The 12,285-nt window shown below is 58.0% G+C and overlaps 1 protein-coding gene across 2 annotated transcripts; it reads right to left on the bottom strand.

Moving 5' to 3' along the window:
- On the bottom strand, positions 1 to 8,143 carry FDXR (ferredoxin reductase). 2 transcript variants are annotated; one of them, XM_036341987.1, is made up of 12 exons: positions 7,965 to 8,143; positions 7,144 to 7,241; positions 4,091 to 4,180; positions 3,757 to 3,879; positions 3,469 to 3,582; positions 3,061 to 3,162; positions 2,235 to 2,342; positions 1,924 to 2,008; positions 1,594 to 1,793; positions 1,340 to 1,511; positions 575 to 745; positions 1 to 454 (listed from the first exon to the last, which is right to left on the bottom strand). In XM_036341987.1, the coding sequence occupies exons 1-12, from the start codon at positions 8,041 to 8,043 to the stop codon at positions 324 to 326; spliced, it is 1,473 nt and encodes a 490-aa protein (XP_036197880.1). In that variant the 5' UTR covers positions 8,044 to 8,143; the 3' UTR covers positions 1 to 323. The 2 variants fall into 2 exon arrangements, with proteins under 2 accessions (XP_036197880.1, XP_036197879.1); XM_036341986.1 differs by having other exon boundaries at positions 4,085 to 4,180; positions 7,965 to 8,142.
- Positions 8,144 to 12,285: the final 4,142 nt, after the last annotated feature.

Here is a 12,285-nt window from a genome sequence, read left to right as displayed (position 1 = left end):
TTGGCTGTCCGTTGTGGCTGTTTTATTTTCAGCATCTTCTGGACCTGGTGACCCTCCACAGTCCAGCAGGAGGGGGCGGGAGGGGGGAGAGGGAGGTCAGCCTACACCTGCACCAGCCCTAACTGAGGTCATCTCCTCGCTGAGAGTGAAACCCAGGCTGGCAAGGGTGACCTTCTGGCAGGAGGGAGTGCTCATTGGTCCCTGGAAAAGAGGCAGCCAAGGCCCTGGGCCAGGGCGGGCAGGGGGTGCAGCTGTGTGCAAAGCCCTGCTCAGACCGGCCCTGGCGCACAGCACTCCCCTCCCAGCCGGGCTGGTTTCCGGGCTCAGCGCCCCAGCAGCCGAAGCATCTCCTGAGGATCCAGCAGCTTTTCCCTGGGCTTCCCAGCGCTCTGGCCCCGGGACACCTCCTTAGCATCCAGCTTCTCCCAGTCGGAGAAGGAGATGGGCTGGACCCCTGAGGCAGAGGGAAGTGAGTCACTGCCCCGCCTCTCCCTCCATCCCAGCCCAGAGCACCCCCTCCCATGGAAAGGCCCAGGCCGCCCACCCCCCTCCCAGGAGTCACCAGGGCCCAGACCTCGGCTGCTGAGCAGGGCCTTGATGGCCGCAGAGCCAGGCCTGGGGCCCGACGGCAGCAGCCCGGCCTTCAGGTCCTGCAGCAGGGTCTGGCTGGTGAAGAAGCTGTCGGTCATGGTGGTGGCGATGACGCCCGTGGGCCCCCGCTTCACCCAGCCGCTGCAGTAGAGGCCTGGGGGGGGGGGGTAGCGAAGGGGTAAAGGAAGGGCAGGGGGCTGGACAGTCGTGTGCCCATATGTCCAACATCCTAAGTCCTCCCAGCAGCCCCAGCAGGTGGGCCCACTGTGGCCACAGGCCCATCTCCCCGACTCTGCTGGACCTGTTTACCATACCCTCTCCCCTTACACCTGTTTCCCTGGAGACCAGGAGCGCCCTGGGGGTAGGAGCTGGGTCTTGCCCGCCTCCAGTTTCAGCAGGCCCTTCGTAAACTTCTACTAAAGGGACAGACAGGAGTGTGGATAATTAATCCGACTGCAAGCCCCTGGACGGGGCTGCTTTTTAGTCTCCAAACCCAGCGCTGAGCGCAGGGCCTCGCCCAGCCAGGCCTCCCTCCGTACATGGAACAACTTAGGAGCATACATAGGGGGGCATCGAGCTAGACTGGGAACGTCCCCCAGGGCCAGGAGGAGGAGGGGCTCGGCTCAGAGCAGTTCCCCAGGGCGTGTCCCTGGATGAATGAATGAATGAATGAATGTGAACGGCCCAGGAGGCAGCAGCCTCCCTGTCCCCCAGCAGTGTGGTGCCTAGCCTTCGTGCACCCTCTCACCTGGCACATCCACAACCCGGCCCTCCGTATTGGGGATGACCCCAAGTTTGGGGTCAAAGGGCACACTGGGGTCAATGGGGCGGCTCTTATACCCAACGCTGCTCAGCACCAGCCCACAAGGGAGGTCCTCCGTGTCGCCAGTGGGCACTGCCCAGGCGGTCTCACCGACACCCTGTTGGGGAGAGTGTGGGCAACACCCGGCCGAGGTGAGGAGACTTGAGACCAGGGGTGTCTCTGGGTAACAGGAAACTCACCTCCAGTCTGGTGACCGCCAGGCGGATGCCTGCCACCCGCTGCCTGTCTGGTGAGGGCAGCACCTGCTGGGGGCTTCGGAAAAAACGGAGACCCCAGGCTCGGGCGGCCACTGCCCGGCGGGCAGCCTCCTCCCCGTCTGGCTTCTCCGTGGCGGTTCGAAGCAGCAGCTCCGTCAGCCGCTTCCTCGGGCGGGGCATCTCTGCCAGCAACACAGAGCATCTCAGGGCTGCCCCTGGGGTACAGCCCTCTCCCCAAATGCCCTCCCCAAGCCCTCGCTGACCTAGACCATCCCCTCCCTATGAGCTGGGGGGTCAGGCCAGGGCCCTCACCCTTCATTCTGTCCTGGAGGCCCAAGAAATCCGCGGGATCCAAAATGGGCCGGGTGCCTGGTAACTGAATCATCTCTCGAAGCTCCTTGGGGGTGGGGTGGGGGTGGGAAGGGTGAGGTCAGACCCAGAGCACTATCCACCCCTGAGCACACCCCAGAGCCCAGGCCAGGTAGGGGACACCGTCCCCCCCACCCTGTATGGCTCCCCTCTTCAACCCTGGGCAGCCGCATTCCAAAGGCTCTGTCCTGCTCCCCCTCCCAAGGGAAGAGCACCTTCTTGGGGCCCAGACCCCCTCTCTCTGGCCCCAGCACCTTAATGGTGAAAGCCACTTGCAGGGGTCCACGTCGGCCCACTATCCACACCGTCTTCACCCGGCTCTGCCTCAGTGTCCCCAGGGAAGCCTCCGTGATGTCCGTTTTCTGGCACAAAAGGAGGACCTTAAAGTCATCCAACACCAAGCCTCTCCACTTGGTCATGTCCCTACCCAGAGCCTGCGAGGAGACAGCTGGAAAGTGGAAAGTGTACCTCTGCCCCCACCTGGTGGCCACATGGAGCACTGCCGCCAATTCTGCAAACGGCTCAAACCAGTAGCAACCCGGGTGCATGCTCTCACTCAACAAGTTTACCCCGTGCAGGGAGGACACCGTGCAAGGGGCAGGGGGAGGGAGGTGCTGATGGTGCACAAAAGAGGCATGGCGCCGGCCCTCACAGAGCTTCTGAGCTCATGGAGGAAGAGATACTCATCAAATACTCACTGATGATAAATGTAAAATCAAAGTGGTCGCAACATGCTTTGAAACAGTGGACAAGTCTATGAGAGGGAGGCATAAGGCTTCCTGAAGGGACAATTGAGCTAAGAACGTAAAGATTAACCAGCAGGAGGTGAGCTGAGAGGGTTCCTAGCGGCGGCAGTGGTATGTGCACACCGAATGCTTTTTTTTAGGCCCATGTAGCCAGAGTGCGGAAAGTAAAGGGCAGCTGTATGAGTGGAAGCTCCCGGCTGCCTTCCAGGAGGCACTGCCTGACGCCCGGGGAAGGAGGCACTGAGCTCGCGCGCAGGGGTGAGTCCTGAGCTGCAGCAGGGGCTTCCTCTCCCCAGTGTGCCCCCCCCCTCCTGCCCCTAACCTCCCCACTCACCTCCAGCTGCTCAGGTGGGGTCAGCAGGATCCGGGCCACGTCCAGAGCCACGTTCCCCTGCCCCAGAATCACGGCCGTGTCACAGCTCAGGTCCGGTGCCAGCTGGAGGGGCGAGGTCTGGATAGGGTGTCCCTAGCCTTGGCTCTGGCTGGGCTCCCCCACACTGGAGAAATCCTACCATCTGAGCCTCCACTCAGGCCCCCCACACCTGACCCCACCCCTCTCTTCCACAGCGTCCACAGCTGACCTCCCACCTCACCAGCCTGACGCCTCTCCTCTCATCTCCCCGGGAGCCTTCCAGTCCTCGACCATGGCTCCTTCTTCCCCCAGCTCCGGCATCTAAGAGCTGCCCCCGCCCTGGCCGAGAGGTGCGAAGGAAGCGGCAGTAGGAGGGCTCCCCAGACTCACCTCCCGGTTCTCAGGGAGCCCGTTGTACCAGCCCACGAAGGCCCGGGCCGAGAACACGCCAGGCAGCTCCTCACCGGGGATTTCCAGGGCCCGGTGGTCCTCTGCTCCGTAGCTCTGAGGAAAGAACCAGGGCCCTCAGTGCCAGCCACGGGGCCAGACAGCCCACCAGCCCCCTGGGCTTCCACCCTGACCCCCGCCCAGGGCCTCACCCTATGCCTTCCATCCCTCAGCCTCCGCCTCCTGCTGCTGCCCTGCCCCCGGCCCCCCTCCCCCGCCACGTGCACTCACCAGCACCACGGCGTGGTAGGCCTCCCGCAGCTCCGGCACGGTCACGTCCCGGCCCACAACCACGTTGCCGTGAAAGGCACAGCGCTCAGAGAGGGCCGTCTGGGTGAAGGTGTGGATGACATTCTGCCAGGCCCGGAGTGGGAGGGGTCAGAGGATGCGGCAGCTCCAGGGACCATGCTTGTGCCACCCTTGCCCCACAATGTCCCCAGGATGGAGTCTCGGGGGCATCGACAGGGTCTGGGGTCATCCATGCAGCCAGGGAGCTTCCCTTCCCTCCTCGCCTTGACCAAAGCCTCCAAACCTGCCCTCCGCGCCCAGAGAGACCCACCTTCACCTCGGGGTGGTCGGGCGCCACGCCAAAGCGCACCAGGCCGAAGGGCACAAGCTGCTTTTCATAGATGTCCACGTGGGCCTGGGCGTGGTGCTGCGGGAGGGCAGCAGATGGTGAGTGCAGGGAGGGCTGGGCCCCTCGGGTCCCCCTTCCCAGGCAGAGCAGTGGGCAGAGGACGCAAGGAGGCCCTGACTCCCCATCTGCCTAGAGAGCCAGACAAGAGGGATGGGGCCGCTGAGGTCAGCCCTCGAGGCCTGCCAGCCAAGGGCGGACGGAGAACTCGGCCACAGGAAGGTGGCGAGCGGTCCCTCTGTGGCAGGGGACAGGGGAGCTGCCTCAGCTCCGTGGTTAGATGTTCCACGGGCCCCGCCTTAGAGCCTCGGCACCCCGAGACATGCCCAGTCAGGCTGGAGGCCTGACAACCACCCTTTGCAAGTCACGCCTGCCTTCGCTCTGATCTCCAAGACCATCCTGTCGGACAGGGGACCGAGCTGGGGCTGTGGGGGCTGAGGGAGACAAAAGTGGCCCCCATCTCGGGCTTGGGGCACCTAGAGGGGCCAGGGGAGGGCACAGTGTGGGGGTCAGCCACCCACCAGCCCTGTGAACTGGGACAGATGCACCCCCGTCAGGGAGGTCAGGGCAGTGAGGGGCTCTGGGCCTTAAGCAGGCTCGAAGTCAAGCCGTGTCCCAGGACACACTGCCCTGCCTCGCACCCCATCCTGGCTCCTGCTGTAACGCTCCCAACTCAACGGGACTCAGGCCTAAGGGGCTCCTGCCGCCAGGCACCCTCATCCCAACAAAGGCTCGTGCTCACCCCCTCACGTTTGGCCAAGTCCCCCTTTCCCGCCAGCCCACTGCCTGCACTAAGTCCAGGCCGCCCACCACCCACCACCCGTCCGTGTTTCCTGACTCTCCCCGTCCCAACCCCTTCAAACCCCGCTGATGTGGTCCAGGTAGAGCTGGCTTTGGAGTTCAGAGCCACGGCGACCCCACCCCTCTTTGGCTCTCCACATTCTCTGTACAACAGGACATGGCTCCAGGCGTGAGGCAAGGCCTGAGGCACTCAGCCCAGGGCTTGACCACAGTGAGTGTGCAACCCGCCAAAGCTAGCATTACTATTACTGTTGTTGTTGCAAGTCACGGCCTCGCCCATGAACCTTCCCTGGCTGCCCACTGCCACAGGTCAAAGTTCAAACTGCTGAGCCTGGCGGACAACTTACACAACCCGACTTTATCTTCCATTCTTCCTGCTGTGGGTCCTTCCCTCTAGGTCACACCGCTCTCTCCAAGGCCACCCCCATAAAGCTAAATCCGCTGGATGAGTTAGCCTGCACGGCCGACCTCGACTCCCAGGGAGCCCTCTCCTCCCTAACCTTGAAGTTCCCTCCTCTCCCTCCAGCTGCTCTTTTTCAATCCCCTCTTCCTCTGCCCCCCCCACCCCCTTTCTTCTTCTTTTTTAAATATATTTTTATTGATTTCAGAGAGGAAGGGAGAGGGAGGGATAGAAACATCAATGATGAGAGAGAATCCATTGATCAGTTGCCTCTTGCACGCACACTATGGGGATCGAGCCCACAACCCAGGCATGTGCCCTTGAGCAGAACCGAACCTGGGACCCTTCAGTCCACAGGCCGATGCTCCATCCACTGAGCCACACCAGCCAGGGCATCCCCCTTCTTCCTTTTTATTTTTATCTACTCTGTCCCCTTCTAACAGAAACTTTCTCTGAGGTTCTTCTAATCTGGGACCCCCAGTTCCCTCTAGGCGCACATCCCCTGGGGAAGGTTCATTGGCTCCCACCTGTGACCTCAAATTCCCATGGACTTGATGATATTCCACTCTCTCCCTCCTGCCCAGAGCCCCCCACAAGCTCCAAACCTGCGAGCCCTGGACTCACCCCAGACACCTCAAACCCATACGATCCCAACCCACTCCCTTTCCCCCAAACTGCTCCTCCCTGCTCCTGTACTCCCTTCCATACACCCATCCGGAGCCCAGACCTGGGGCTCCTCCACTCTGTCCAGGGGGCTACCCCACTCTCCCCTCCTCCTCCCCACTGCCGCACAGCAGCCCCCCACTCCTCCCAGCCACCAGCCCTGCCTCCCCACCCACTGTCTGCCCTGCAGGCAGCGAGAGCTCCAAATACAAAATGGGGTGCTGGCCGTCCCTCCCCTAAAACCCTTCAGTGAAGGAACCACCTGTGGCAGCGGGCTCCGGATTGCCCCGGGGGGTTCAAAATCATGGACTCCTGGGCTCCAGCCACAGTTTGATTAGGCCTGGGCTGGGCCCAGGAATGTGCATTTTAATAAGTCCCCACAGGACTGTGGAGGGAGGGGGGTGGGCAGCACCAAGATAAACAGTCTGAGCCAAGCCTGGCTGCTGGCTTCCGAGCCCCAGGATCTGGGCCCCCCGGCCTCAGGCCTCAGGCCTCACTATGGCTCCCCCGCCCTCCCTCCCACCAAGGTCCAAGGTCTGGCAAAGTCTCAAGGGTAATTCGTAATCTTGGGGCCCTGCTCACCAAGGCCAACACTGTCAGCCTTGAGACCCTGGCCTTTGGGGGAGGGGAGGGGAGTGCAGAGCAGGCTGAAAGAACAGCATGGCGTGGGGAGACTAGGGTCAAGGGTGAGGAGAGCACAAGGAAGTGGAAAAAGTTCCAGAAAACCCTGAGAAGAGGGGGCAGAGCCTCGAGATGCAGGATACTGGGGGCAGAGCGGAGGCAGAGAAAAAAGGGAGGATGAGTGAGGGGCAGGATCGAGTCATCCTGCAGGTCTGCATCAGCTCCCTGGAGGGCTTGGCCAAGGAGGCACAGCGCACCTTCTGCCCTGACCATCGACCATCACTCATGAGGCACAAACACTTCTCTCACAGCTGAGGACCTAGAATGGGGAGCCCCCAGTGTAGGTGACAAAGTATGTAGAAAGTGTCCTCTCTAGATGAGCTGGGCGCCCCTTCCCCATCAGGGACCCAGAAGTGCTTTTAAAACCCAAAGGGGTGGGCTTGCCCCCAAGATTGGAGCAGCAAGTGACTGGGTGAGGGACCAGAGGGCCATGGCTTACCTTGAGCAGGTGTTGGGCAGTGTAGAAGCCAGCCGGGCCACTGCCCACCACACAGATCTGGGGGGTTTGCTCCTGCGTGGAGAACTGCTGGCGGGAGCCTGGGGGTGGGGGAGGGGAGGGGGGTCAGAACACACTCCCTCCCACTCCCAAACCAACCTCAGTGTTAAACACGAGGTGGGGCTCCCCTCCTTTCTGTCCAAGCTTTGCTGTTTGCAGGGTTCCTTATTTCATCTGAACCCAAAGGCCGTGTCTTCACTCAGAACCCCACAGCTCACGCATGAGCTTACCATGTCGCAGGAGATGGCCTACTCAACAAGCCCCCACCCACCCACTCTTTTTCTTACAGTGTTTCCTGCCCGCCCAGCTAGAATAGCACATCCAGCGGACCCCGCATCACCCCAATCTCTCCCCGCGGACCTTCCCACGGTGCTCCAATTACGTCCAACCCTTCCCTCCATGGAACCTACATTCCCCAATAGACCCGCCTCATTCCTATCGACCGCTGGTTCCCCTGACTTCTCTCTTGCCCTCAGACCTCCATACACCCTCATTCACCCCTTCTCCCACCTGTGGAATCATGGTCTCCCCCTTTCACCTTTGTTGATCCTCATCTCACCCTAGGCACCTCACCCCCCAGCCTCCCGTCCGCCCCCGTACACCACCCCATCTTGTCCCTGTGAGTGGACGCCTCCAGTCTGGCCCCCGTCTCCTCTCTCGACCCCCTCCAGCTCTGCCCGCGTCGGGCTCCAACCCCTCCATTCGGCGCTCGCAGGCCTTCCTCCCCGCGTTCCCATCCAGTCCTAGGGGTGCCCAGCTCCTACTCGGGGTGCTCCCGGCGGGAGGCGGCCGGGTCCGAGGCCATGCCGACCAGGGCCACCAGCGCCAGCAGCGGGGAGCCATGGCTGGGACTTGCACTCAGCCTGCGGAACTGGAGCTGATGACCGCCCCGCTCCGCGCCGGGCGCGGGCTTCGACCTGGCCCCTCCCGGACCCCGCCTACAGGTGCCGCCCCGCCCCAAACCCCGCCTCCCACGCGCTGGGGAAGCACAGCGCTGCTGCTCCACCCCAAGCCGGAAAGAATCCCGCCCCCAGAGGAGAAGCCCGGCCTTGGATCCACCCCCTTCTGCTGAAGGCCCGCCCCCAAGACTTCCGGTCCCTGCCTGACTTAATAAACTGCTCCCCAATCTTCACCCTCTCTCCCGTTATCTGAAGTCCGGAGTTAAAAAGAGCAAATCCCCATCGCTGTTTCAACCCCTCTTGAAGAAGGGAGCCAATTAGAGAAGAGTTTATTTAGCCTCTCGTCGCTGGCTGATGACGCAAGCGCCTTTCCCTTTTGATAGGTAGTTCCTGCCTGGCTGGTTTCCTGCTAGCCAATCACCAGTGAGTTCAAGCAAACCCGGAAGTCCCTTAAAAAGGGACTCCTCCTGGAACTCGGCGGCCCTTTTCACTTATCAGGGTGCTATACAGGTGTGACCCCGCCAAGATGCCCACATAAGAAATGTCTAAACGTGTAGAGAATTTTTATAAAAATGTGTTTGAGCCAAAACTGATGACAATTTGCCAGGAAGCAAGATCTCAGATGCTCCCGAGAGTAAGTTTTGCTGTTTCTTTTTTTAAAAAAATATGTTTTATTGATTTTTTACAGAGAGGAAGGGAGAGAGACAGAGAGTCAGAAACATCGATGAGAGAGAAACATCGACCAGCTGCCTCCTGCACACCCCCCACTGGGGATGTGCCTGCAACCAAGGTACATGCCCTTGACCAGAATCGAACCCGGAACCGAACCCAGAACCCTTCAGTTCGCAGGCCGACGCTCTATCCACTGAGCCAAACCGGTTACGGCTGCAGTTTCTTTTATGCATTTGAAATTAATAAGGGAGATTATATGAAGGTGGGAGAAAGCAAGGTAGGGTTTGGACTACAGGATGGTTAACTAGGTTGTGTGCTGTCTTGAGGGCGCTTACCGCTCCGAGAGGTATTACTTGTGGTATTTCAAAAATGTGTTAACCTATATGCACAAAAGCAATGGACAGGGCTGGCTTAAAAGCCTTTTGCTGAAGAAGTTGTAGGCCTGGGGCATGACAACCCACCAAGACCTGCCCATTTAGGAATCTATGATCGAATCACCCTGTGAGGTTACCTTCTGTAGAACCCCTTTTTCGTCCACAGAGACCTTGTCCTGTCTGGTCCCTTCCCTTTCCGTAGGTGAGGAAGTGGAAGGAGCGATTTGCCCCAGGTGCTGTGGACAGAGATCCTGACCCTGTCCAAGGGCTGGAATAGTGTGCGGTGAGGGGGGCACTGGCCTCCAGTGCAAAACTTAAGAGAGTACCAAACACCACAGTGATCAAGATAAATAATCACTTAATGCAGCATTTTAAAAGAGCAAAATTAATGCAAAAAACAAAACACACACCCACAATGAGCAAAGTATATTTTTGAATGACAGGATCCGTGGTCCCATCTGACCCAGCAAGCCTAACACCAGCTCCGGCTTCCTTTTCTCCTGAGGGCCCTCTGTCAAACCCTTCCTTGGAGAAGCCTTCCCTGACCCATCCTCTCCCAAGCTGGTGTCGGGCCCCTTCTTGTCTTCTAACACTCGACCCCATTATTACCTATTATGTTGTCTTATTATTTTTAATTGAAGTATAACAAAAAAGTGTACAAATCAGAAGTGTACTGTTTGATGAATTATCACAAGATGTTATCATGTAACCACGACCCAGGTCAAGAATTAGAACATGGCGGGCACCCCAAAGCCCCTGTGCCCCTTCTCATCACTTCCCCTCCCTCCTAATGTTCCGATTTCTGATAAGCCGTTGCATTTTGTGCTTGTCCCCCTAGACAGGAGTGGGCAAACCATGGCTTGCAGGCCAAACCCTACCCAACACCTGTTTTTGTACTATCCACAAGCTAATGGCTTTTACACTCTTTTTTTTTTTTTTTTAATCCTCACCTAAGGATATTTTCTTCTTATTGATTTTTTTAGAGAGAGTGGAAGGGAAGGGGGGAAGAGAATGAGAGGGAGAGAATGAAACATCGATGTGAAAGAAATACATCAGTTGGCTGCCTCCTGCACAAGTCCCAGCGATCGAACCTGCCCTTGAACGGGAATTGAACCCGAGACCCTTCAGTGCAAGTGCAACACTCTAACCACTGATCCAAACCGGCCAGGGCAGGTTTTTACATTCTTAAGTGTTGTTATTTTTAATGGTAAGAGTAATATTTTGTGACATGTAAAACTTACACAAGTTCAAAAGTTGTTATTAGAATACACTCATGCTCATTTCTTTCCGTCTGTCTATAGCTGTTTCACACTTTAATGGCACAAAATATTTTGAGTTTATGTGACAGGGACCACATGGTCCACAAAGCCCAAAATATTTACTATCTGGTCCTTTCCAAAGAGTTTGTTAACTCCCGCTCTAGCCTGTAAGCTCCTGGGGGTTGGGGCCCAATCTCATTCACTCTTATATCCCCAGAGCTGCGCAAAGGGCCTGGCTGGCACATAAAAGATGTTCACAAAGAGTTTGTCTTTTTTTATTATTATTATTATTGTTATTATTATTAATCCTCACCTGAGGATGTTTTCCACTGATTTTTAGAGAGACTGGAAGGGAGGGGAGAGACAGAGAGAAACATCGATGTGAGAGAGACACATCAATTGGTTATTATTCTTTCCATGGGAGGAAGAGAAGGAGATTCAGGGTCAGATATCCCAGAAAGCCCTGCACGGCTCCCCTCCCAGAGGCACTGTGTTTGGTAGTTAAGAGCAGGGAGTCTGGGGTTGGACGCAGGGGTTCGAATCCTTCTCCCACCATTTACAGGCTATATGACATTCGGAAATCTAATCCCGCCAAGACTTATCTTCACAACATGTCGCGTTAGGAAAAATACAATCAAGTGCTTGTAAAGATTAAAATTAAATGGAGTAGGTAAAAAATGTGCCTTAAGATACCATCGAGGCCTCAGTTGTAGTTCAGCTCCAGGCCCATCGAGGCAGCAAAACCAGCCGTGGCTGACCTCAGGCGCAGCTGCACTGAGTACCGACCCTGTGCCCTGGTGCCCGCCAGTCAATCAGTGGAGCCCACAACCCTGAAAGGACACACCTGGGAAGCTGCTGAATGCTCCATTATGACCCTCCCCTGGGGCCGCCCCTAAAACCTCCGCCCTTAAAACCCTCAGGATGGGGACCCCGTGCCTCTTCCTCCAGGGAGCAAGCCTGTGCCTTTTTCTTTCCCCTGCCCCCTCCCCCTCCAGCCCCGCCCCAGGCACCTCACCATTAGCCTCCTCACTCCCAAGCTCCCAGGGCCCTTCCTTTGCCCCTGGAACTTGTTTCCTAAGCCCCTTTCTTCTGGGAATTACTTTTTCTACCTCTGTGATTTACCAAATAAATAAATGTTCTCTTACCAAAAATAAAAATAAAAATGTGCCTTATGTTTTGAATAGATGTCAGCTATCCTCACCCTCATCAACATTATCACCTCTGACGGGTCCGTGTAAATTAGGTCTGAGGTCACCGCAGAGCCCAGGAAGGGCTTCATTCCCTCCTGCCGCCTCCCCGCCCCTCACAGCCCCGTGCACCCCAGTCCACATTCTCTGAGTAACAAAATCAGGCCTCAGAACGACCAAGTGGCTTGTTCCCAGGCGCCTGTGGTACAGCCAAGCCTGCTCCAGGGCCTCCAGCTGCTGCCCAGGCCCCACTCAGGCCCAGATCAATAACCCTGAGTCATTGGTGATGTATTAGGATGGTTTTAATCATTAGCCAGGACGAGGCAATGGGGCCTTCTCTGACACTGCATTTTTCATGTGGACATTTGGCAGTTTGATGAGTTGCACCCCTGGGCCCGGACGGCCATTTCTGAGCTACTAGTGCATTTCAAAAGAGCAGCAGGGGAGTGTAGCGACGCAGCGGGCTGGGGAGGCTGCCAAGCCTGCCTCTTCCAAGAGGGCTGCTTGGATCCCAAGCTCCACTGGGCCCGCCAGCCTCCCGGCAGGAAACAGATGGCAGCTTGGCAGTGCCGACCAGTAGAGGTTTCACTAAAGGAGCTTTGTACAGAGGCGTGAGCAGGATTGAGGGACCAGTGAAGCGCCCCTGGCTACCAACCGCTGGAAGCCACCCCTACCCGCCCCCCCACCCCCCCAC

The sequence above is a fragment of the Myotis myotis genome, unplaced genomic scaffold (genome assembly GCF_014108235.1).
Source record: "Myotis myotis isolate mMyoMyo1 unplaced genomic scaffold, mMyoMyo1.p scaffold_m19_p_17, whole genome shotgun sequence".
NCBI lineage: Eukaryota > Metazoa > Chordata > Mammalia > Chiroptera > Vespertilionidae > Myotis > Myotis myotis.
The sequence above is the reverse complement of the archived record's forward strand: the minus strand, read 5'-3'. Positions and strand labels throughout refer to the sequence as shown.